A 22,547-nucleotide genomic window follows, 5' to 3' on the forward strand; every position below is an offset into this window, starting at 1 on the left:
AATAATGTATATCAACATGATTACTATCGAAAGATGATATAGGCTTCTATCCAATTAACTTGAGTGATTGCCAACTGCGTTCAAATTCCCTAAACACTCCCAGTTGAATAAGGGCATGAAATGCGAGGACATAAAAATACAATGGAATCAAATGAGGTCAGCATTGTTCCTTTTGTGTACCTTTGTCAAGCTCTCCCCACCCAACTGACAATGCCATGACTTCAGTGTACAATAGTCCACCACAATTAAGGGCAGTGGGCAATTTTGGTTATTACTCAAAGTAATATATTAATGCATAATAACTTATTTGGTAACACACCACGGGGAGCTATTGATAGTCTAAACAAAACACTGTGAGAAACGGCTTCCTCTGAAGTAACGTAGTTTTTTAGAAAGAGGTAATCTCTCACTCAAAAAAAAAAGAAATCTGAAAATTTCAACCTTGATGTCATTTTCAGATATCTGAAAGCACTCACTAGTTTTTTCCAACTTCGATAACCAAATTGGGCCCAAATTGTCACACAAATTTGTTATTTAATGCATATGTTGAGAGAATACTGAGCCCAATGTCATAGAGCTGCTTAAGCACAACATATTGCTTAACAATTGTCTGCTAAGCAGAAATGAGGAGCATACCAGACACAACCTTTTCTCACTTGGTGTATCTCAACATATGCATAAAATAACAAACCTGTGAAAATTTGAACTCAATCGGTCGTCGGAGTTGCGAGATAACTATGAACGGAAAAAAAACACCCTTGTTACACGAAATTGTGTGCTTTTAGATGCTTGATTTCGAGACCTCAAATTCTAAACTTGAGGTCTCGAAATCAACAGTGTTTTATAATATCAAGTTCTCCCCATTACTCGTAACCAATTGAGGTTTTATGCTGATAACTATTTTGAGTAATTACCAATAGTGTACACTGCCTTTAAGCAACTCCATGAAGTTGGGCCCTGGTCTTTGACAATAATTACCAGACGTATCCAGTGCCTTTAAACAGAATGACAAACATTGCTGAGTGTGGTACAAGAAAGCTAATTGAGTGTTGAACATCGCATACATGTCTGTCACTACAGATGGTACTTCGTACAAATACTAGTCATCAACACGTTGTAAAGCCAAAATGAAAAAGGCAAATGAATCTAATTAACATTTAAATGCAGCAGATGTCAATTTAGTCCCTTTTAATGATCATCCCCTTGTGATTTTTTTTTTTTTTTACAAAGCTGTTTGTTTCTTACTTTTAAGAGAATGTCATGCTGTACAACATGCAGCAATCAGGGGTTCGATATGATGGGTTTTATACAGCTTGGGTGTTTCTTAATCAAATCATTATAAAGAACCAATTTAGTTTTATTTAAAGACAGTGGACACTATAGGTATTTACTCAAAATAGTTATTAGCATAAAACCTTACTTGGTGACGAGTAATGGAGAGAGGTTGATGGTAAAAAAGAAATGGAAACGGCTCCCTCTGAAGTGCCATAGTTTTTGAGAAAGAAGTAATTTTCCACGAATTTGATTTCGAGACCTCAGATTAAGAACTTGGTCTCGAAATCAACCAACTTAACGCACACAACTTGGGTGTTTTTTTCTTTCATTATTATCTTGCAAGTTTGATGACCGATTGAGATACACCAACATGTGGTCTTCGACAAATACCACTGTCTTCAAACAGTGCAAGTTTAATGTAAATCTGTGGACATCTGTGGGTGTGTTACAAAAGAGTACCACAAGCCTTTAAGTAGGTTTTAATTGTCATAAATTTTGTGGGTTTTGAAAAAATATTACAAGATTTACGTTTTGAAACAACACCAACAGTAAAAACAAATCATTACGAGAAAACGAAAAAGAAAAAAAGAAAATCTTTTGGCGAAAGTCAGATTTTATAGCACTCCAAAAACACAAATCAGTTGACGTCATTTTTTTGCAATATTTTAATTAAAATACAGTCCTTCGATAGAAGTTTAAAGGTAGAGTCCTAGTTAATACTAAAAAAGAAATTGCCAATGAAAACGTACTTGATGAGAAGCACCGCAGCTGTTAATATAATCTATAGAATGGATTCCCTTCGAATAAATAATGGTTTTGACATGTTTCAACCCAAGTCAATTTAATCTGAGAAATAATTTATACATTAATCGATTCTCATATTTCTGGTGAGTTGGTGCCTGTTCTCGAATGCTGCGGCCAGAGATGTGGTTGGTACCCGCTGTCACCTCTCAAAACAAGGTTATTTTTGTGCAAATACCACGATAGCTTTTTGCCTTTTTCTTTTTTTTTTTCTCTCATCAAGATAGACACTGCATATTCAGCCGAATCTCCCACATGCATGTCACGTAGCCCCAATATCTTTCTTAAAAGCATCATAACGTTAAAAAAATGACCCTTAAAGGGAATTTATTCGTTTGGCAATCCCTCTTGAAATTAATGGCAATATAAACTTCATCTTTCAAAAGTTATGTGGTATGGAAATATAGTTGTTATCCCCCAAGTTTTGAATAACAGAAGCGTTACGTTTCTCGGATTAAGTGTTCCAAATACGGAGTCTTCTACCTCCGTGGACGTAATTGCTCCGCCGGATTTTTTGCAATATAAAAAAGACGGCCTTTTAGGTTAGTTTTGTTGGACGTATAATGTATATGTATATAGGATTAAAACAATGAAAGGATAACAAATAGTTAAACCTTCCCTTTAAGGAACTGCAGCAACACAAGAACACAACCTACTCACTCTTCAGTGACAAACGAAGCCATAAATTTTAATTAATCTTTCAGCTACGCATCCAATAAAATATCACCACTTATTAACAGACGATTTGCAGCAGGAAACCCACACACTCCCAAAGGACGCTCTATATCAAACTGCACATTCTGTCTATTGGCGTTGTTTTTATACAATAACAGAAAAGTTTATCATGATCTAGCTCTTAGATCCCATACTGGGCCAAAGTAAATGGCTCTGCTTACCGCCGAATTCTGCGCTTAGAATCACGTCATCATCCGCTCACGTGCAAGCGCCGAGTTTCTGCGCTTGCTGTGTACAGGATAGACTTGACTCAGTCCCAATCCCGTGCCATCGCCAGGAAAAAATGAAAAATAGGTCGTACACACTAATCGGACACCTGTATTGTCGGACAAAGTGAATAATTTTAACATTAGTCGGATACACAGACGCAATGTCACCGAATGCTGGCAAAAAGAACCTGATACGAAAAGAAAAAAACTCTGCTTCTTTTTCCTATCTTCAAGAAATTGTTTAAACCCAACTTACTGCATAAACCGGATGTTTGTTTTTTTTCTGTTTTTTTTCTGCGTAATTGTTTTGTGTTGTTTTGTGAATGCACTTAAATCTGTGAATAGGCGCCGATCATACTAATGATACTTATACTTAGTTATTATGATTATAGAGCTTGATCACATCCGATCATCCGATGAGCGTCTCGAAGCATACGAATTTTCTCCTGCCAGTCATGTGGAGATATACGTTTTTATAACACCCCTTGCAAAGATTCTGCCTGCTCATTGGTTTAGAGCGCGTCACATGACATGTCTTAGTTTTGCTACACGACGGCCGTGTGATAGAGCGAAGACTAGCACATGGCGCCGTGCGCTAGTCCGACAGACTAGCACACGGCGTGCAGTACCCAGACGTCCGTTGCGTGTACGAGGATGATAAATTAATAGTCTGTAACCATTTCGGATTGTCCGACACTACATGCAACACAGTAGGTAAAAGTGTTTGCAATCTGTGTTCGCGTCGTCCGTGGATTGTAGCATTCAGGTCTGTAACTTAATAATAATAATACAGGTTTTAGAAATGTTTGGGGTGTTATAAAACAAATATTGACTGCTTTTACTCGTGCAATGGTTAAAAACTATGACTCCCTCGGTGATCCCCGGAGCGTTCTATTTTCCCTCGGCTTCGCCTCGGGAAAATAGAACGCTCCGTGGATCACCTCGGGAGTCATAGTTTTAACCATAGCACTCGAAGCAGTCAATATTTGTATATAAGTAAATGAGCTATCCCTTTCTAGCACCATGTAATGGTCCACAAGGTGTTGTATTATCTATAACGCTCTACATGAAATATAAAGTGGAAGAATTTGCGAAGCTTAGCTAATTTACAGAACACTTATCAGAGTTTATACAGCAAGAAGTATGTTATGTCTTCCCAGTGTATGGGCAGTATCTTGTATTGTAGTCTTTGGATATCTTGTATTTTTGAAATTGTACTTTAATAAAAAATAATAAAAACAATTCTAAATGTCTTCTGTAATTTAAAAAAAAGGTATATATTTTCTTATGCTCTGTAATTTTAAAAGCAATTCAGCCTCTGGCTGCCAAGTTTGAATGTTTTTTAACTAACCAACAATAATTTTAGAGGGACTATACACGCTGAAATATGGCACAGTTAAATCAGACAAGTTGGTGTTGAAAGAGTGTTTGTGCGTACTTGCAACAAATATCACATCGGTCTGGAACACAGCAAAACACATGGCGATGAGTAAAACAAAAATGCAAATTATTGTTGTGGGCCCCTTTCTGTAGCTTGGGAAACCCACTACGACCTCATTGTTTAACCCCCAGTTAAAACACCCCGTGCCTATTGAACTGGCGCAATTGACTCAAGCGCGTTGGTCGCACCACTGTGTTTATTTCGCATGTTCAATGATTTACTGAGGTAATAATTTACCTATTAAAATGAGGTAAGAAGACGATCAGAGCATACTGATCGAAACGTCGAGTTAACCCAACGGTTCTTTTCAGAACCACCCCAACTCATTTAGAGATTGTTATTACATGGTGTTACCGCAAACTCTTCTATATATATTAAAATGAGGTGAAACTATAATTAAGATTCTCAACCTGAGTTTCATTTCCGTCGTCCGCTGGTCTAGTTTCCTTTTAAGTGAAACATAACACTATATGAAAACAAACAAACAAACAATAATTTTAGGGAATAGGTGTGACTTCATGCAGGATGCTTCCTGGAAGTGTGAATCAGCAGAACGCAGAGACGGGAAGACTATTCCAAAGTTTAGGGGCGACAACAGACAAGGTTTTTACAGCAGCTGATTCAATGGATATGTGTGATCGAGCCTGTCACCTGCTATAATAACCACAACTAGTTTAATTAAATCATCGGTGAATATATAATGAGACATGTGACAAGTGGTGTCTTCGCTGTGCTGGATAAGAGCACTGGACTCAAGCTCTGTTGTTTCTATTCAGCAGAGTGTGGGCTCGAGTTCCGGACGTGACACTTGCGTCATTTAAGGCCCCGTCACACTAATTCGGAATCAGCAGGAATAAAGAATTTTACAAAATTTGTGTCATATTCGGAAGGGAATTTCAAGTGCAGCAGAGTGTGGGTTCGAGTCCCGGTCGTGACATTTAAAGCCATTGGACACTTTCTAATCAGAACAAATTTAAATATTCACAGATATACAAACAGCTTTCAGGGTTTACAGAAGGTAATGGTGAAAGACTTCCCTTGAAATATTACTCCATGAAGTGCTTTACTTTTTGAGAAAGCATTAAAACAACTATCAATTCTCGATATCGAGAATAACGGATTTATTTTAAACACATGTCATGACACGGCGAAACGTGCGGAAACAAGGGTGGGTTTTCCCGTTATTATCTCCCGACTCCGATGACCGATTGTCCCTAAATTTTCACAGGTTTGTTGTTTTATATATAATTTGTGATACACGAAGTGTGGGCCTTTGGACAATACTGTTTACCGAAAGTGTCCAATGGCTTTAAAGGAAATCCACACAGCCCCCTTAGTAATACAATACAATTAAGGTGGGAGTTATTTGCACCTGCTTTATCGTTGTCGTTTAATTTGAATTGACAGAAGGTGGCACATCCTAATTTTTTTCACTGATCATTCCGGAAGGAGATGCATCTACGCTGACTGGAGATAGATGTATCCCCCGTTATAGAGATAACCTTCTTAACGTAATCTAATCGGCATTTAACACGTCACTGTTACACGCAACGTTCAATAATAGCCTGACAAATATTACTATAGAACACACACATTCTCAAAAATGTATCCTTATGGCCCATTTTTCCTTTGTTCCTGCACAGTTTACTATTAAACTTAGCCTTGCTCAAGGCAGTCGCATTATTCACTCCGAAAAGACGCCGCGGTAAACCCACCCGTATACACTGTGCTTACTGTGTGTATTTACACCGCACGACCCAGCCGTATACACCTTCACATCGTTCAACGCACACCGCACGACTACTGTACACAAGTCATCCGTACTCGTACCACTCACCCGCATGCGGAGCTGGCGGCCGACGCATGCGGATAGTGTGCGGGGGCATCGTGCGATTGGGTTACACACGTTACGCACAGTGTATGGGTTTTAATACAGCGGCGGGTTTGGGTTTTTTTCGGAGTGAATAATTCGACTGCCTTGAGCAAGGCTATATTAAACTGTGTACATACATTTCCTTGTGGGGTACCCCCAGATTCTTTATAATTTCTCTGTATGGTCCCTTTACGTTCCTTTTTGGCGCCTTGTCAAAACCTCCCGAGCGTTCCTCCGCGGAGAGTCCGCGGATTGGACAGCAAATACCGCCGTTGGTAAGGACCTCGGACAGTCCCCATAAGGTACCGAAAATGAGCACACACCGCAAAGTTGCATTAATTCACCTGCGACAAAACAGTGACTAGACTTGAAGAACAATCAGTAATCAGGCGAACGTGATAAGATTGAAGGTAAGGAAAGATTGCAAAATTAAACACGCGGTATTCTCGTGCCGATGTGTGAAATTGTTGGTCGGTATGAATCTTTTGAAGACATCAAAATTTAGTTCAAGATATATTGTCTAGTCTGCGACACGCAGTTAATGCACTCAACCCAGACCCAAGGTTATCATCTCAATAAATAGAGCAATCTTGCAACTTGTCCTTTAACAACCAACTCAACCAAATCTGTGCTGGAATGACAAGACAGTCTGATACTACTTCGGTACATTTAAGAATCAGTATCCTCTACTGCTTTGGTATACGGGGAATACGACCCATGAAATTAATCAGAATATCTTTCTTTCTTTTTCCTTAAAAGGCAGTGGACACTATTGGTAATTGTCAAAATCCAGTCTTCTCACTTGGTGTATCTCAACATTTGCATAAAATAACAAACTTATATTCGATTAAAGGCAATAGACATTATATTGGTAATACTACTCAAAATAATTGTTAGCATCAAACCTTTGGTAACGAGTAATGGTGAACTGTTGGTAATATCAAACATTGTGAGAAACGGTTCCCTGTGAAGTAAACGTAGTTTTCGAGAAAGAAGTCATTTAAAAAAAAATGATTTCGAGACCTCATAATTAGATTTTGATGTCTCAAAATCTAGCATCTGAAAGCACACAACTTCGCGTGACAAGGGTGTTTTTCTGTCATTCTAGATTTTGATGTCTCAAAATCTAGCATCTGAAAGCACACAACTTCGCGTGACAAGGGTGTTTTTCTGTCATTCTTATCTCGCAACTTCGACGACCAATATTGAGCTCAAATTTTCACAGGTTTGTTATTTTGTGCCTATGTTGAGATACATTAAAGCCATTGGACCCTTTCGGTAAACAGTGTTGTCCAAGGCCCACACTTTGTGTACCACAACTTCTATATTAAATAACAAACCTGTGAAAATTTAGGCTCAATCGGTCATCGGAGTCGGGAGAAAACAACGGAAAAACCCACCCTTGTTTCCGCACGTTTCGCCGTGTCATGACATGTGTTTAAAATAAATCCGTAATTCTCGTTAACGAGAATTTATATTGTTTTGCTGTTTTCTCAAAAAGTAAAGCATTTCATGGAATAATATTTCAAGAGAAGTCTTTCACCATTGCCTTCTGTAAACCCTGTAAGTTATTTGTAAATCTGTGAACTTTTTTTTTTCTGAACCGAAAGGGTCCAATGGCTTTGTGAGAGGACTAAGTGAGAGGACTGGTCTTTGACAATTACCAATAGTGTCCACTGTCCTTAAACCAATCGTACGGTTCCAAAAACCAAAGGTACCTGAATAATTTCCCTTTCACTTTGAAACAAGTCTCCTGTGAAATTGTCTCAAGGTTTAATGCGTGGAGTGAAAGTACACTTGGCAATTTACATGACGAATCGCTGTCATTATGTAAATTACTATTGAAGTGTGATCTTTTACTCGCGAGGACGTTAATATGGCATTAAAAAACAGATTATAGTAGTGGGTTAATCCACGATTAAGTTAGGAGAATGATTGGATAAGAAGGTGTAGATTCGTGGATAGAATGTACGAGTCGAAGGCGAATACATTGTAGTCACGAATCTACACTTTGGAGTCTATTCTCTAAATTTGTCTTTCTTCCCAGACGTTGTACATACTTTGTAAAATACGTTTTGTCATATTATAACTATTTCGAAAAATGGATAAACATAATTTGACAGTGTTTGTAATATTATTGAGTTAAATTATTTCGATCAGTTTTCAATTATGTTTTTCACGACTGTAAATTTTTGTTTTACCTGCAAAATGTTTTTGGATATTGAAAAAATAACAACTATGTTTTGCATATCTAAGAGTCTTTCAATTTGGAAAGACAGTCATTTTTAAGTAGGGTCACTTTGTAAAGCAGTTAAGTGTAGATACATAAAGAGTCTACAGTTAAAGGCTGTGGACACTATTGGTTATTACTCAAAACAATTAATAGCATAAAAAAAATACTTGGTAACGAGCAATGTGGAGCGGTTCAACAGTGTAACACATTCAATTGTGAGAAACGGCTCCTTATGAAGAAACATGGTTTTTGAGAAAGAGGTTTTTTCATTCAAATAATAAAGTACTTCAGCTGAGGTATTTTATGCATCTGAAAGCAAACAAATTATTTTGTGCAACAAGATGTGTATTTTCTTTCATTTATCTTTGGCAACTTCAACTACGAATTTAGCCCGAGTTTTCACAGGTTTGTTGTTTTGTGCGTTATGTTGGGATACACGTCGGGAGAATACTGATCTTTTGCAATATTTAAAGGCAGTGGGCACTATTGGTAATTACTCAAAATAATTATTAGCGTAAAACCTTTCTTGGTGACGAGTAATGGGGAGAGGTTGATGGTATAAAACATTGTGAGAAATGGCTTCCTCTGAAGTGCCATAGTTTTCGAGAAAGAAGTAATTTTCCACGATTTTGATTTCGAGACCTCAAGTTTAGAACTTGAGGTCTCGAAATCAACTGTCTAAACGCACACAACTTCGTGTGACAAGGGTATTTTTTCTTTCATTATCATCTCGCAAGTTCGATGACCGATTGAGCTCAAATTTTCACAGGTTTGTTATTTTATGCATATGTTGAGATACACCAACTGTGAAGGCTAGTCTTTGACAATTACCAATAGTGTCCACTGCCTTTAACGTCAAGTGCCTTGAAGTGCAAATTCGTAAAAATAAACTACACTTACATCAACAGAGTGACGTCACAGAAGTAGTCTAATCCAGAATTAGTAGTCTACGACAGGAGTTTGCTTTCAATCACGATGGCATGAGTCGGGTCTGATACAAACCACACAAGGGCAACATGAGTTTGTCGTGTAAGTGGGTTATGTCTGAAAGGTTCACGCGAAGTAATCTTAGTTGATGCGTTGCCTTGCCAACGGGTTAGGATACTATCAAAGAAGCCTCAAAGCCAAATACAGTAGTCATACGAATATTTGTAAAAAACAACCTGTTAAAAAATACTGATACGTATAATTTGAGCGACAAGATAGCACTGATTGATACACAAGTGAAAGATCACTCTATAAAGGGATATACATTTTTTTTATATAATAGATTTGCTGATGTTTGCGGTTTGTGTTAATCTTCTTATTTTGGTTATGGAAAGAACTGGGCCAAATGTCATGGATCTGCTTACCGTAAGCAAATAATCGGCGCTTACAGTAGACCTTCTTTGCTTACACAGTTATAGTTAGCTCCGAAACTCGGCGCTTGCACGTAAGCGGAGAATGGTGATCGTTAGCGCAGGGTTCGGCGGTAAACAGAGCCATGAAATTGGGCCCCGATGTTTGGCAACTCAACGTTTCGATCAATGCACTCTGGTCGTCTTCAGGAATAGATCAGAGACGGTCCAGAGCATACTGATCTAGACGGTAAGTTGTCAACTAACAGTTTCTTTCAGAACTAACAACAGATATTAAAGGCAATGTACACTATTGGTAATTACTCAAAATAATTACCAGCATAAAACCTCACTTGGTAAACGAGTAATAGAGAGAAGTTGATAGTATAAAACTTTGTGAGAAACGGCTCCCTCTGAAATGACATAGTTTTATAGAAAGAAGTGACTTTCCACGAATTTGATTTCGAGACCTCAGATTCAGAATTTGAGGTCTCGAAATCAAGCATCTGAAAGCACACAACTTCGTTTGACAAGGGTGTTTTTTCTTTTATAGTTATCTCGCAACTCCGATGACCAATCGAGCTCAAATTTTCACAAGCTTGTTGTTTTATGCATATGTTGAGATACACCAAGTGAGAAGACTGGTCTTTGACAATGACTAGTAGTGTCCACTGTCTTTAACACATGGTGCTACCGCAAACATCACCTGACTATACTCCCACCATGCAAAGTTTCAAATCCTACTTAAAAACAATGAATGCATTATCACTGCATAAATGAATGCCCACCTGCAATATGATAGTAGTATGGTCTAAATTATAATTGACGGCCTTGGTGTTAGTAAACGCCCGCCAAATAATGAATAATCTATGCTCATATTTTTTGGCGGGAATCTATGATGATCCAGCCTACGGGTGAGGTTTGTTCATTGTCAGACAAGCCACGTTTGTCTGATACATATTTAAAGGCATTGGTCACTATTGGTAAATACTCAAAACTATTGTTAGCATCAAAAACGTACTTGGTAACGAGCAATGGAGAGCTGTTGATATTTAAAAAAAAAATATAAAAAAACATTATTTTATTATGCATCTGAAAGCATAAAAAGTAATGCAACAAGAGTGTTTTTTCTTTCATTATTCTCTTGCAAACTGGATGACCAATACACATCAAGTGAGAATACTGGTCTTTGATAATTGCCATAGGTGTCCAGTGCCTTTTATATACGCCCTTTAATAACTTCTCTTCTCATATTTTTGGCGGGAAACTATGATCACCTAGGCCAGGGACATGTCACGTTTGTCTGACACCAATATTAAAGGTAAACAAGATCTCTATTGACGAGTTGTGTTTTTGGCTCTTTATTGCTCACCGCTGGGCCCCGAGGCGTTGATGCGTCACTGCCACTCCCCAGACATCTCCCCTGGGGTGGGGTTTGTGTCAGACGGACTATCTAGATTACCCTAGGGGTGGGGACTCAGTGTCAACGAGAGGCTAGAGTTATTAAGGAGGTCGTTACATGACACCGTGGTAGCCTATGGGAGATAGACTGGGAAATCATGCGCCTTCCTATTTTCCAGAAAAAGCACAAAATAAACGCTCCTTGGTGGAAACAAAAATACTTGAATAATGTTATAAGACATAAACTTTTAAAAAATGTACAAGACAAAACATCAACAAATTGGGGGGGGGTGTCATAGCACTTATAATATTCTACGGTTGACATAAATTTAAAAAAAAAATGTTTTGGGGTGGGTTTTTTGTGGGGGGTTTTCAGTCGTATTCATAGTTTCCACTGCTTTTGAAAACGATATTAACATTATTTTGTACTTATTCTTTTATTTTTGCTTGCACTTTTCTGACATAATGTTTGGTTTGAACCGTTACATTGTGGACAGTAAAATTTATATTTTATGTATGTTTTATTGTTTTTCACTCAGGGTCAGTTGTGGTGAAGTACACCTAATCAATATGTTCACATTAAAGACACTGGACACGTTTTATCAATCCTCAAAATATATCAACACTTACTTAGCAACGGAGAGCTGTTAATAGTATTAAACATTGTGAGAAACGGCTTCCTCTAAAGTAACATATTATTTTAAGAAAGATTGTATTTCTCACTATTGAACCTGAGGAAGACTTCCTGCTCAAACTCTAAATCTGAGGTCTCGAAATCAAATCCGATGAAAAATACTTCTTTCTCGAAAACTATTGCACTTCAGAGGGAGCCGTTTCTCACAATGATACCATCAACAGCTCCCCATTACTCGTTACCAAGTGAAGTTTTAAGCTGACATTTATTTTGAGTAATTACCAATAGTGTCCACTGCCTTTAAAAACATTGTGAGAAACAACTCTCTCTAAAGAAGCGTAGTTTTTGAAGAAGATAAAAAGAGGTAATTTCTCACCAAAATATTTGAACCTGAAAAAGACTTAGGGCCTGAAGCCTTTCTCAGTCATCTGAGAGCACACAATATTGTGCAAACAGGGTTGTTTTTTCTTTCATCATTTCCATCCAACATTTTGTAAAAATGACCTAATGAACAGGTTAGTTTTACTTTTATGTTGGGACGCATCAATTGAGAATACTGGTCTTTGACAATGAGAGACTTTCAGGACGCTTGGTGGCAGCAGACTTACCAGGTAAATTCCATTGTTCTCGGTAATGTGCGCATGCCCAGAACTACGTAAACAATGGAACTTTCCCTGGAAAGTCTGCTGCCACCTAGCGCCTCAAAGTCTCCCATTACCAAACGTGTCCAGTGCCTTTAAGTACACTATGCCTGAATTATTCACGTTTGTATTTATTAGGATTCAAGGCCGGAGATTTTAAAACGATTATAAAGCCAATTTATAAAAAAAAGCGGGTATATACTTCAATCATGCGTTTCATTTGACAGGGATCGTATATGTCTACGAACTAGTGTGTTTACGATTATAAAATTTTGCTTTTTTTAGAAGTCAATATGCTGAGTTTTATATTTAGAATGGTTTGCCGAAAAGAAAATCCATAATGAAACTTCAAAAATATAATGTTATACGCTATGACTTTAATCCTCCAATTAGCAGTGCACAATACCAAATATCATAGTTTGGTAATTGTCAAAGAGCAGTATCCTCACCTGTGTATCTCAATATATTATGCATAAAATAACATATGTCAGCATTTGGACTCATTTGGGTCATCAAAGTTGCAATAGAATAATGACAAAAACATCTTTAATGCACAACTTGTGTGCTTTCAGATGCCCGAAAAGGGCATCAAGCCTTAAGTCTTTTAAAGACACTGGACACTTTTGGTAATTGTCAAAGACTAGTCTTCACAGTTGGTGTATCTCAACATTCAACAAAAATAACAAACCTGTGAAAATGTTAGCCCAATTCGTGTAAAATTACATCTTTCTCGAAAACTGTATACGTCACTTCAGAGGGAGCCGTTTCTCACAATGTGTTATACTATCGACCTCTCCCAATTACTCGTTCGCAAGTAAGGTTTTACGATAATAATTATTTTGAGTAATTACCAATAGTGTCCACTGCCGTTTAATATGTGAGTGAGAAATTACCTCTTTCTCAAAAAATACGCTACTTCAGAGGGAGCCATTTCTTACATTTTTTCCCCCTTTTTTACAATCAACAGCTCTCCGTTGCTGCTACCGATCAAGTTTTATCGCTAACAATTATTTTGAGTAATTAAAAATAGTGTCCAGTGCCTTTAAGGACGAAATTTCACAGTGGTTCAATCAGCCCTAAAATTTATGGGGGGAAAAGAAGCGTAGAATACAAAGAGAACTATAGGAGAAAAAAATTCTCTCCCAGATTCCACACAAAATTAGAAACTCCCAATTCTTTCTCTTTTGAAATCTGGCCTCTTTGGCCAATACTCACAAGCCAGTGATGATCAATCTGGATAGTACGGTTCTCCCGTATATTTTTTATCATGCTTGTGTAATAAAATTTTTGCTATTTTTATATTGTAGTTTGTCCATCTTCTTTGTGATTTGGTTTACTTTTTATAGTATTTCTTTGTGTTCTTTAGTTGTTTGCCTGTAGTTGTGCTTGTCCCTTGTTTTTGTTTTTTTTGTATGTAAAGAAGGGTCCCATTTAGTGGGCCTGAGTGCATGCCTGTTCGGGGTTTCCCTTTTGCACCAATGTCATTTTTATTTTTGTAATTCTTTTGCAATGAAGTTAATAAAATATAAGAAAAGATAAATGGTATTTGAAGCAGTGGCTTCCTAAAAATCAGAGAGAAATACCTACAGACAAAATGTGTTCTCCCTTGCTCATTTGGTTCTAGAAATACAGGGATATTCTTGTATTAAGCTGCTCAATAAGTAAGAATCGACAAAACTGCAATTATTATTTGTTGTAATTTGTAGAATCAGCTGTTTTCGCAGATGTTACAAAATACTGCCGCAGTTAAAGTGCGGTTCTGTTTTGTTTTGGTTTTTTTTCATTGGGGTACTGTTAGGATGTCTTCATGCCTACGCTATTATTAGTAAACCTTTGAGTTTAAAGGAACATTTCAGAATGTTTGTTTGCTAAAAAAAAACAGTTACTGGCAGTGTAAGCACTTGAGCGTAAGCAGTTTATGTGATCCAGTACAGACTAAACAGACAGACTTGAATCAGTTTGATATCAATCGGCCTACTTGGTCACGATAAGATAGTGAACAATAACTGATTACTCACATTTTACATGACAACAAAATTGATTAGACGTTCATTGAGCGATAAAGTTCAAACGGGAAATCATCAAATTGTATGACGTTTCACATATAAATGTTGCAAGGAATGTCACCATCATCACTGTACCGTGTAAGTTTAATGTAGATCTGTGATCTCAAAACACGAATTATTAATATTTTCTTTCCCAATTCTGTAATGTCCTTTAACTATAGTCGTTATGAAAAGATTACGATGTTATATTCAATATCGAGACTTTAAGGAGATCAAATTGATTGTTGTTCCATGTTTGAATTGAATCTTTCTTCTGAAAAGTCAAATGCTCAAAACAACTAACTATAATTATTGAATACGGACAAGCTATTTTGAAGAGCTTACGGTTGTTGACACAGGATAGTTTGCGTGGGTAATCGTAATAATAGAATTTTGTTGATCGCCAACTCTGTTTTTTCAATTCACTAAAATTGAAATTTACTTTGTCGAACAAATATTTATAAATATTTCAGAATAACAAATTATGCTAAATAAGGTAAACAATATTTACACTATGAAACTTAAAACTGTATTTACACAATGACATGTCAACAAATTTACCTTATAAAACACAGCAGGAAAGAATAAGCCTCATGTTCCCTAAAGCCCTGTTTAAATTATCTGTTTATTGCTAATTTAATGTTTTCTATACTCCGTATTTATATGAAGGCCTTGGTCGTTAATTTTCCTAGAAGTATGGACATAATTGCGTAGCTAAATTGAATACAACTGAATCATATTATCATATCGTTGTGTCCCGTTTCAATAAGGGAATGAGACCATAGCTCTCACGGGTTATTTCCTTTAAGCACCGGGTACTTCTTGTGCGATATAAAACACAAACGTCCACAGATTAACATAAAACCTTAAAGATTATGGTAGTAAAAAACTTTCCTTGAAATAACATGCTGTTTTGAGAAATGAGTAAATTAATTTCTCAAAAAATCTAAGTGAGACGAAAATTATTTGAGCATGTACAACGGATTGACGTGACTATTCTATAAAAAAAACACCGCTCTGTGATTTCCACTTCTTTTTCTTTTTCGCAAAAACTTGATGACTTAACGAAGCTGAAACTTCTACAGGTAAATAATATGACATACATCTTCATTCACTTTAAGTATGGATTCATGTCACGGCCAAAAACTCAATCTACAAAAGGTAACAAAACCCTTCTTGCTGGACAACGGTGATTTTCGGGGGATAATATTCACACAAAAAAAACTTCGCTCTTTTTTAAAGCCATTGGACCCTTTCGGTAGAGGAAAAAAAGAGGTAAACAGATTTACAAATAGTTTACAGGGTTTACAGAAGGTAATGGTGAAAGACTTCTCTTGAAATATTAGTCCATGAAATGCTTCACTTTTTGAGAAAACGGTAAAACAATATAAATTCTCGTTAACGAGAATTACGAATTTATTTTAAACACATGTCATGACACGGCGAAACGCGCGGAAACATGGGTGGGTTTTTCCGTTGTTTTCTCCCGACTCCGATGACCGATTGAGCCTAAACTTTCACAGGTTTGTTATTTGATATAGAAGTTGTGGTACACAAAGTGTGGGCCTTGGACAACACTGTTTACCGAAAGGGTCCAATGGCTTTAAACTAAAAACAAGACCAAGCCCGCCGGCAGTTAACTTCTCTTGACATAAATACATAAGTGCTGCCAGGTCTGTGAAATATTCATTCATTCTGAAACCATAACGGATATTAACTTTACCCAAAACTCCCACTTATTTTCATAAATCCATACCCACAGGCAAACTTCTATTGAAGTATAACAGAACAAGACGTGTATAGAAGGGACAGTAGTGGACATAAAATCCATAATAATATCGTAGGAAATTAATCATTCCATTTTGGCAAGACAGACCGTGGTGGGACAGGTGCTTGATGGAAGCGGATGATTTGGTTCAAGGAGAGTGAACGGGTTGGTTTCCTGGAAAGTACATTGATTCGAATTCTCAAAGGTAAGAAAAGACATCAATGCAACTTTGAGAAGAGATTCAACTCAAATACATTTCTATAAGTAATTAGCTCTTTTCTTCACAAAGCTGTAAAAGGTTGACCTAAAGGCACCGGACATGTTTGGTAATTGTCAAAGTCCAGATGTTCTCATTTGGTGTATCCAACATAACTTGTCGCATAGTACGCATACATAAAAAAAATAAAATCTGTGAAATATTTTGGAAGATAAATTAATTATAACTCTCGGAGGTGAGAAAATACCTTACTGCAACTTTTAGAAGTCAACAAGTAACTAGTTTCTTTGTTTTCAAAGTTGTAAACGGTATCTTTCACAAAACGAATCAAAAAGGTACTGTACACGTTGGTATTGTCGACGACCAGTTCTCAATTGGTGTATCCCAGAATAATATAATGCATATTATGAATAAAATAACACATCTGTGAAACATTTGGCTCAATCGGTCATCGTAATTGCAAAACGTCTGGTCGTCATAACGAGTACGGTTTCATACTAATATTAAACAATGACGTTTAAAGGTACTAACCACATTGGTAATTACTCAGAATAAATGTGAGCAGAAAAACGTACTTGGTAAAGAGCAATGGATGGCTTTGATAGTTTCATAATAAAACATTGTGAGAAACGGCTCTCTCTTGGGTAAAGTAGTTTTTGAGAAAGAAGTAATTTCTCACTTAAGTATATTATGTGTAAAGGCTTCAGGCCGGAGGCCTTTTTAGGTATCTGAAAGCACACAACTTGTGCAACAAGGGTCGTTGTCTTCTCTTTAATTATTCTCTTATACAACTTCGATGACCTATATGAGTCCACATTTTCACAGATTTGTTATTTTATACATGTTGGGATACACTTAAGTGAGAATGCTGCCGTCGATGCCACCAAACTCTTCATAACTTAGGATTAATCTAACGACTTAGGACGAGTTACGTTCCGTGTCCATACGTTAAGACGCATTGAACCCATCCTATAGAGTTGCTGGGACGAGTTACTCCTCCTAACTCGAGATTAATCCTAGCGTTTCGTGAAATCGGCTGCAGGTCTTTGACAATAATACCAAAGGTATCCAGTGCCTTTAATAACAAATGTCACTAGTAACTAAAACCATTGAGTACTGTTTCGAAGCGACCAGATCTTTATTCTGATCAAATCTCCATTGGTCATTATTATAAGAATGTCTGGTAACCGACCCCGACATCTGATCAACGTACAGTGTGATTAATTGACACTCAAATAGCTTGAACTACGAGCTGGATATATCGACCAGTACGTTACGACTGTAATCTACAGTGACGTTGGTGACACCAATATACAGCTTTAAAGGGAATGTATACGTTTGGTAATTACTCAAACAAGTATTAACATACAAACTGACTTGCTAACGAGCATTGGAGAGTTGCTGATAGTATTAAAACATTGTGAGAAACGGCTCCCTCTAAAGTAGCATAGATTTTGAGAAAGAGGTAATTTCTGACTTAAATAGTAAAAGACTTCTAGCCAGAAGTATTTTATTCCTACCTGAAAGCAAATTCGCCCAACAAGGGTATTTTTTCTCTTATCATTTTCTTGCAACTTCGCTGACCAATTCAACTCAGATTTTCACTGGCTTGTTATTTTATGCTTATGTTGGTGAGAAGTGAGAAGACTGGTCTTTGACAAATTACCAAACGGAAATTTAACGATACAAATAATGATAGTTAATAACAAAACTTTTTGCTAGAAGACTGTAGCAGCTATCAAATGTATATGCATTTTGAGAATCGTTTTAATCTGAAGTATTGTTGTTGTTGTTGTTGTTTTTTGTAATAAAGTTTTCTGCCTATTTCACTAACTTTGTATTTGAGAACCTATGTCGTCCTTAACGTTTCTCAAATCTGGTATCCCATTGAATATCCTTCCTGCATGGACATAATTTATTCGCTCCGAATTTTTGGTGATATCTCAAAACGCAATAACATCTTTTGAAATGAAATATTCAAAGGTTAGTTTCATTGTTTACGTCTGTGCTATAACTAAAACAATCAAAAGGTGAAAATAAAAACATATATACTCTGCCTTTAAAGCTATATAGCAACCATCTGGTTTCTGTCACCGTAATTGCTAACTTATTGGCATAATTACAAAGATATGTACAATAAAAGTCACATGTGAAAGTTTCAGCTGTATAAATTATGATGTATGTTGTCTGTTGAGTAACAAATAAAATAAACTGTCACTGTATTTTATCAAGAACGTCGAATCTAAGTTCTTGCGACTTGTTTTGTGGTTTGTAGTTTTTCTGTTTCAATAATTATGTGATTTGTCATTTTATAATGTCTTAATCTTCTTTTAATTGTGGTGATTTTAATTGTATGTTCAGTTCATTTCATTTAATTCCACAGTATTCACAAGTATAACAGTCAAATACAATATAACAGTATTATGTAAACAGGGAGTGAAACTGTAGAGGAACCCATAAAAAAGCACAGCTTGTAAGTAACGGGTCCGTATAATGAAGCATGTGCTTTGACCTAAATAAACAATATTACTGAGAGTAGTCTCAGAGATAACCAAAAGTCAATAGTAAGCTCAAAGCAAATGCAGCATTCTATGAAGAGGTTACATGTTATTGTTCGTTTAAATCGTTTTCATTGTAATGTGTGTAAGTGCGTATATGGGTAGAGTTTCAACTGCCATCAACTGTCTTATTAGCAAACAAAACAGTTTTGTAATGTACCTTTAAAGTTTGACCCGTACCGAAGATGAAGCTTGATGAGAATGGGTTTGATTCGGTGGTGATTAGTAAGAAACAGAAATTCAAGACACTTGTATCAAAATGTGTATCTAGAGTGAGATTATTACTCAACAACACCCAGGGTTAGGTGGTGAAAGGAATTTACTCCTTAGTTGTTTTCTAGGATATATTATTTCCCAGTGACCAACGAGGAAACGACAGTTTGCCTGGAGGTGAAACTTGAGCATCTCGCAGATTCAGGAATAGTACCGTCGAAAATATGTTGTAAGAAAAACTTCTTTTAATTTGAATGTTTCATTTTTACAAAATGTTTCATTTTACAAAATATATTTGTTTACTACTTTTTCTTCGACAGGCTTAACACATTCTCATATCTCTTATCCAGTCTTTCGATCGGGAAATAATACTATTATTTATTGCTGATTTTGTATTGTAAACTGTTTACACGTTTTTACTGTTTCGGGCGATACTTTATAGAAAAGCGGATAATAATATTTTTTTACTGGGTATTTTTACGCAAAAGAGAGAACAGTGCTAAGAAATCACGAACTGCAAACAAAGGAGGGGAAACATGTGTTTGTGACAGCAGATAAATATCTACATGATGGCATGAGGGACATCTGGGGACATCTCTGCCGTAAAACTTACCGAGGAAACTACTCATGCATAATAATAGAAGAATAAGCCGCATCAATGTCATAAATACATTACACCTGTCGTCTCTCTTTGATATTTCCAAACAGCATCAACTTCGGCCCGACAAGGTAGAACCGTCTTAAAGGCAGTGGACACTATTGGTAATTACTCAAAATAGTTATTAGCATAAAACCTTACTTGGTAACGAGTAATGGGGGAGGTTGATTATATAAAACATTGTAAGAAATGGCTCCCTCTGTAGTGACAGAGTTTTTGGGAAAGAAGTAATCTTTCAGAAATTTGATTTCGAGACCTCAGAAGTAGATTTTGAGGTCTCGAAATCAAGCGCCTGAAAGCACACAACTTCGTGTGACAAGAGCGTTTTTTGTTTCATAGTTATTTCGCCACTTCGACAACCAGTTGAGCTCAAATTTTCACAGGTTTGTTATTTTATGCATATGTTGAGATACACCAAGTGGGAAGAAAGGTTTTTGACAATAACCAATAGTGTCCAGTCCCTAAACATAAAATGGTCTGTATAATCAATATTCGTGTTTTAACACTATCAAACCAAAATGAGATTTTGCAAATGTTTTTACAGTCTAAATGTGCCGTATCAGATTCATTAATCACTGTATACCACTTTTTTCCCTAGAAATTTATTGAGTTTTTAATTTTGCTTGCTACCTTCTACCGAACAGCTAAGAAAACCAACTTTCGATCCTGTGTCGTGAAAATCAATACACAGTGAGAACATCTCGCCCTTCGAAAAAATGCATATTAATTTTAATATTTCACATGGTATAATAATAGTCGAGTGGTACTGCCAGGGCATGGGAGGGTGTGTATGCTTGTAGTGTTTGCGTAACCTCTCCTCCATCGTTCGTAATTTGCAAATCACACGTACAGACGCACCTATATGGACAGAAGATTTGCAAACCTTGAGTCTTTCGACGCCACCCCCCCCCCCCCACAGGCAAAAGTTATACGACACTTTATCTGCTTATCCATAGTGATTGCTCCTTTAAGTTTATACAATGCACGATGTGTGGTAGGGGCTGTGTCCCCGCTCCCCCCCCCCCCCCAAAAAAAAAAAAAAAATAATAAAAAAAAAAAGGTCGTGGGTTCGAATCCCACCCGAGTAGTATGCCTGTAAAAAAAGAGAAATACTGAGTAGTACAGTGCTAACACACATTGTTGAATATGAGTTAAAACCATAATTAATATTCTTCATCCCCGATGCAAATTCAACAATAACAACAACAACAACAATATAGTAAGGGATCCGGTAACACCATGTACTGATAATTGAGTTAAGGTGGTTATGAAAAGAACCGTATAAAGGTTTCAACTCAACGTTTCGATCAGTATGCTCATCAACAGCAAAACCAGCAACAATAGCAACAACAACATCACCTTTTCCTCTTGTACAGAAGTAGACCTACCCCCTAAAACCCGAGATTCACAGAACACAATAAAGAAACAATTGGAAGGGGTACACCCCGCTACCCAAGCAAATTACAAGATAGAAAATTAAGCCCTCCCATCCGCACATCCACAACAAAAATAACAACAACAACAACAAGAAATACCCTTTTGACAAACTCTTTTTCTTTTGAATTCCTTAGATTCCCAGACCACAATGAGAACACAATGGGAGGGGTGTACACCTGTCTACGTTATATAGAAAATCACTAGATACATTTGAGGAAAACCTCACCAAGCATCTTCAAAAGTAAGCCCTCCCATCAACTTATTTTGCACAAGATGGTGCGATGTGGGGGTTTTTTCCGCCTTCAAAATCAGATATAGATACATACTGAGCACAAATGTATCGTTTGTAAAAGTTTACGTTCACCAAGTTCATGAGACTCCCAGAACACAATGAATACACAGTGATGAGATATAGAAAATCACTAGTTCACTAGGTTAATTTAGGGAAACCTCACCGCAAGAATCTCAATAATAAGCCCTCCAATCCACACATTGTGCACAAGATGGTGTGATGTGTCCTCCATACACTTTCCCCTCGCGTAATTCTATACAGATACGGATGGATACATATATACCGAGCATTGTTGGCAAAGTTTACGTGCACTCAACTTTTCAATTTTGACTGACGGTATTACGAGAGGTTGTAGCATGCTCTGAAACGCATTATTCCCTCTCACCTTAACACCTATACAGAACCCCTCAAATCATAAGATTTCCTCCTACAACTCACCTGTCATCCTTGGGGCAAGAAGCAGCAGAAGAAAATAGCCTAAGACGTTGGCTGTCAGGTATCCCATGATCCGTGCGCGGTACAATTCCTTCAGAGCTCAGAGCGAGTTTTGTCTCGGCGACTCTAGTCATCAGCTATCATACACTATATTACGCGTGTAGCATCCTCGCGGCGTGCTGCGTGATAATGACCCAAACCGCAACATGGTGGAGATGAGATTAAACGCATGCACGCCACCAGTTAACTGGTACTGCTACAGGGATAATTCGCTGGCACCCGGCAGTTAACACATCTCTATGATACATAAACCCTGACTGATAAAATCGCATTTATTTGAAGAA

The 22,547-nt window shown here is 37.1% G+C and overlaps 1 protein-coding gene across 1 annotated transcript in view; it reads right to left on the reverse strand.

Moving 5' to 3' along the window:
* Window positions 1-22,327, reverse strand: part of LOC139953215 (proto-oncogene tyrosine-protein kinase receptor Ret-like) — an 88,302-nt gene extending 65,975 nt beyond the window's left edge. The window contains exon 1 of the mRNA XM_071952674.1: window positions 22,207-22,327. Coding sequence (XP_071808775.1) covers window positions 22,207-22,273 — 67 coding nt within the window. The 5' untranslated portion in view covers window positions 22,274-22,327. The remainder of the gene's footprint in view (window positions 1-22,206) is intronic.
* Between the last annotated feature and the right edge of the window lie 220 nt (window positions 22,328-22,547).

Source organism: Asterias amurensis, chromosome 21 (assembly GCF_032118995.1).
Source record: "Asterias amurensis chromosome 21, ASM3211899v1".
In the NCBI taxonomy this organism is placed as follows: Eukaryota; Metazoa; Echinodermata; class Asteroidea; order Forcipulatida; family Asteriidae; genus Asterias; species Asterias amurensis.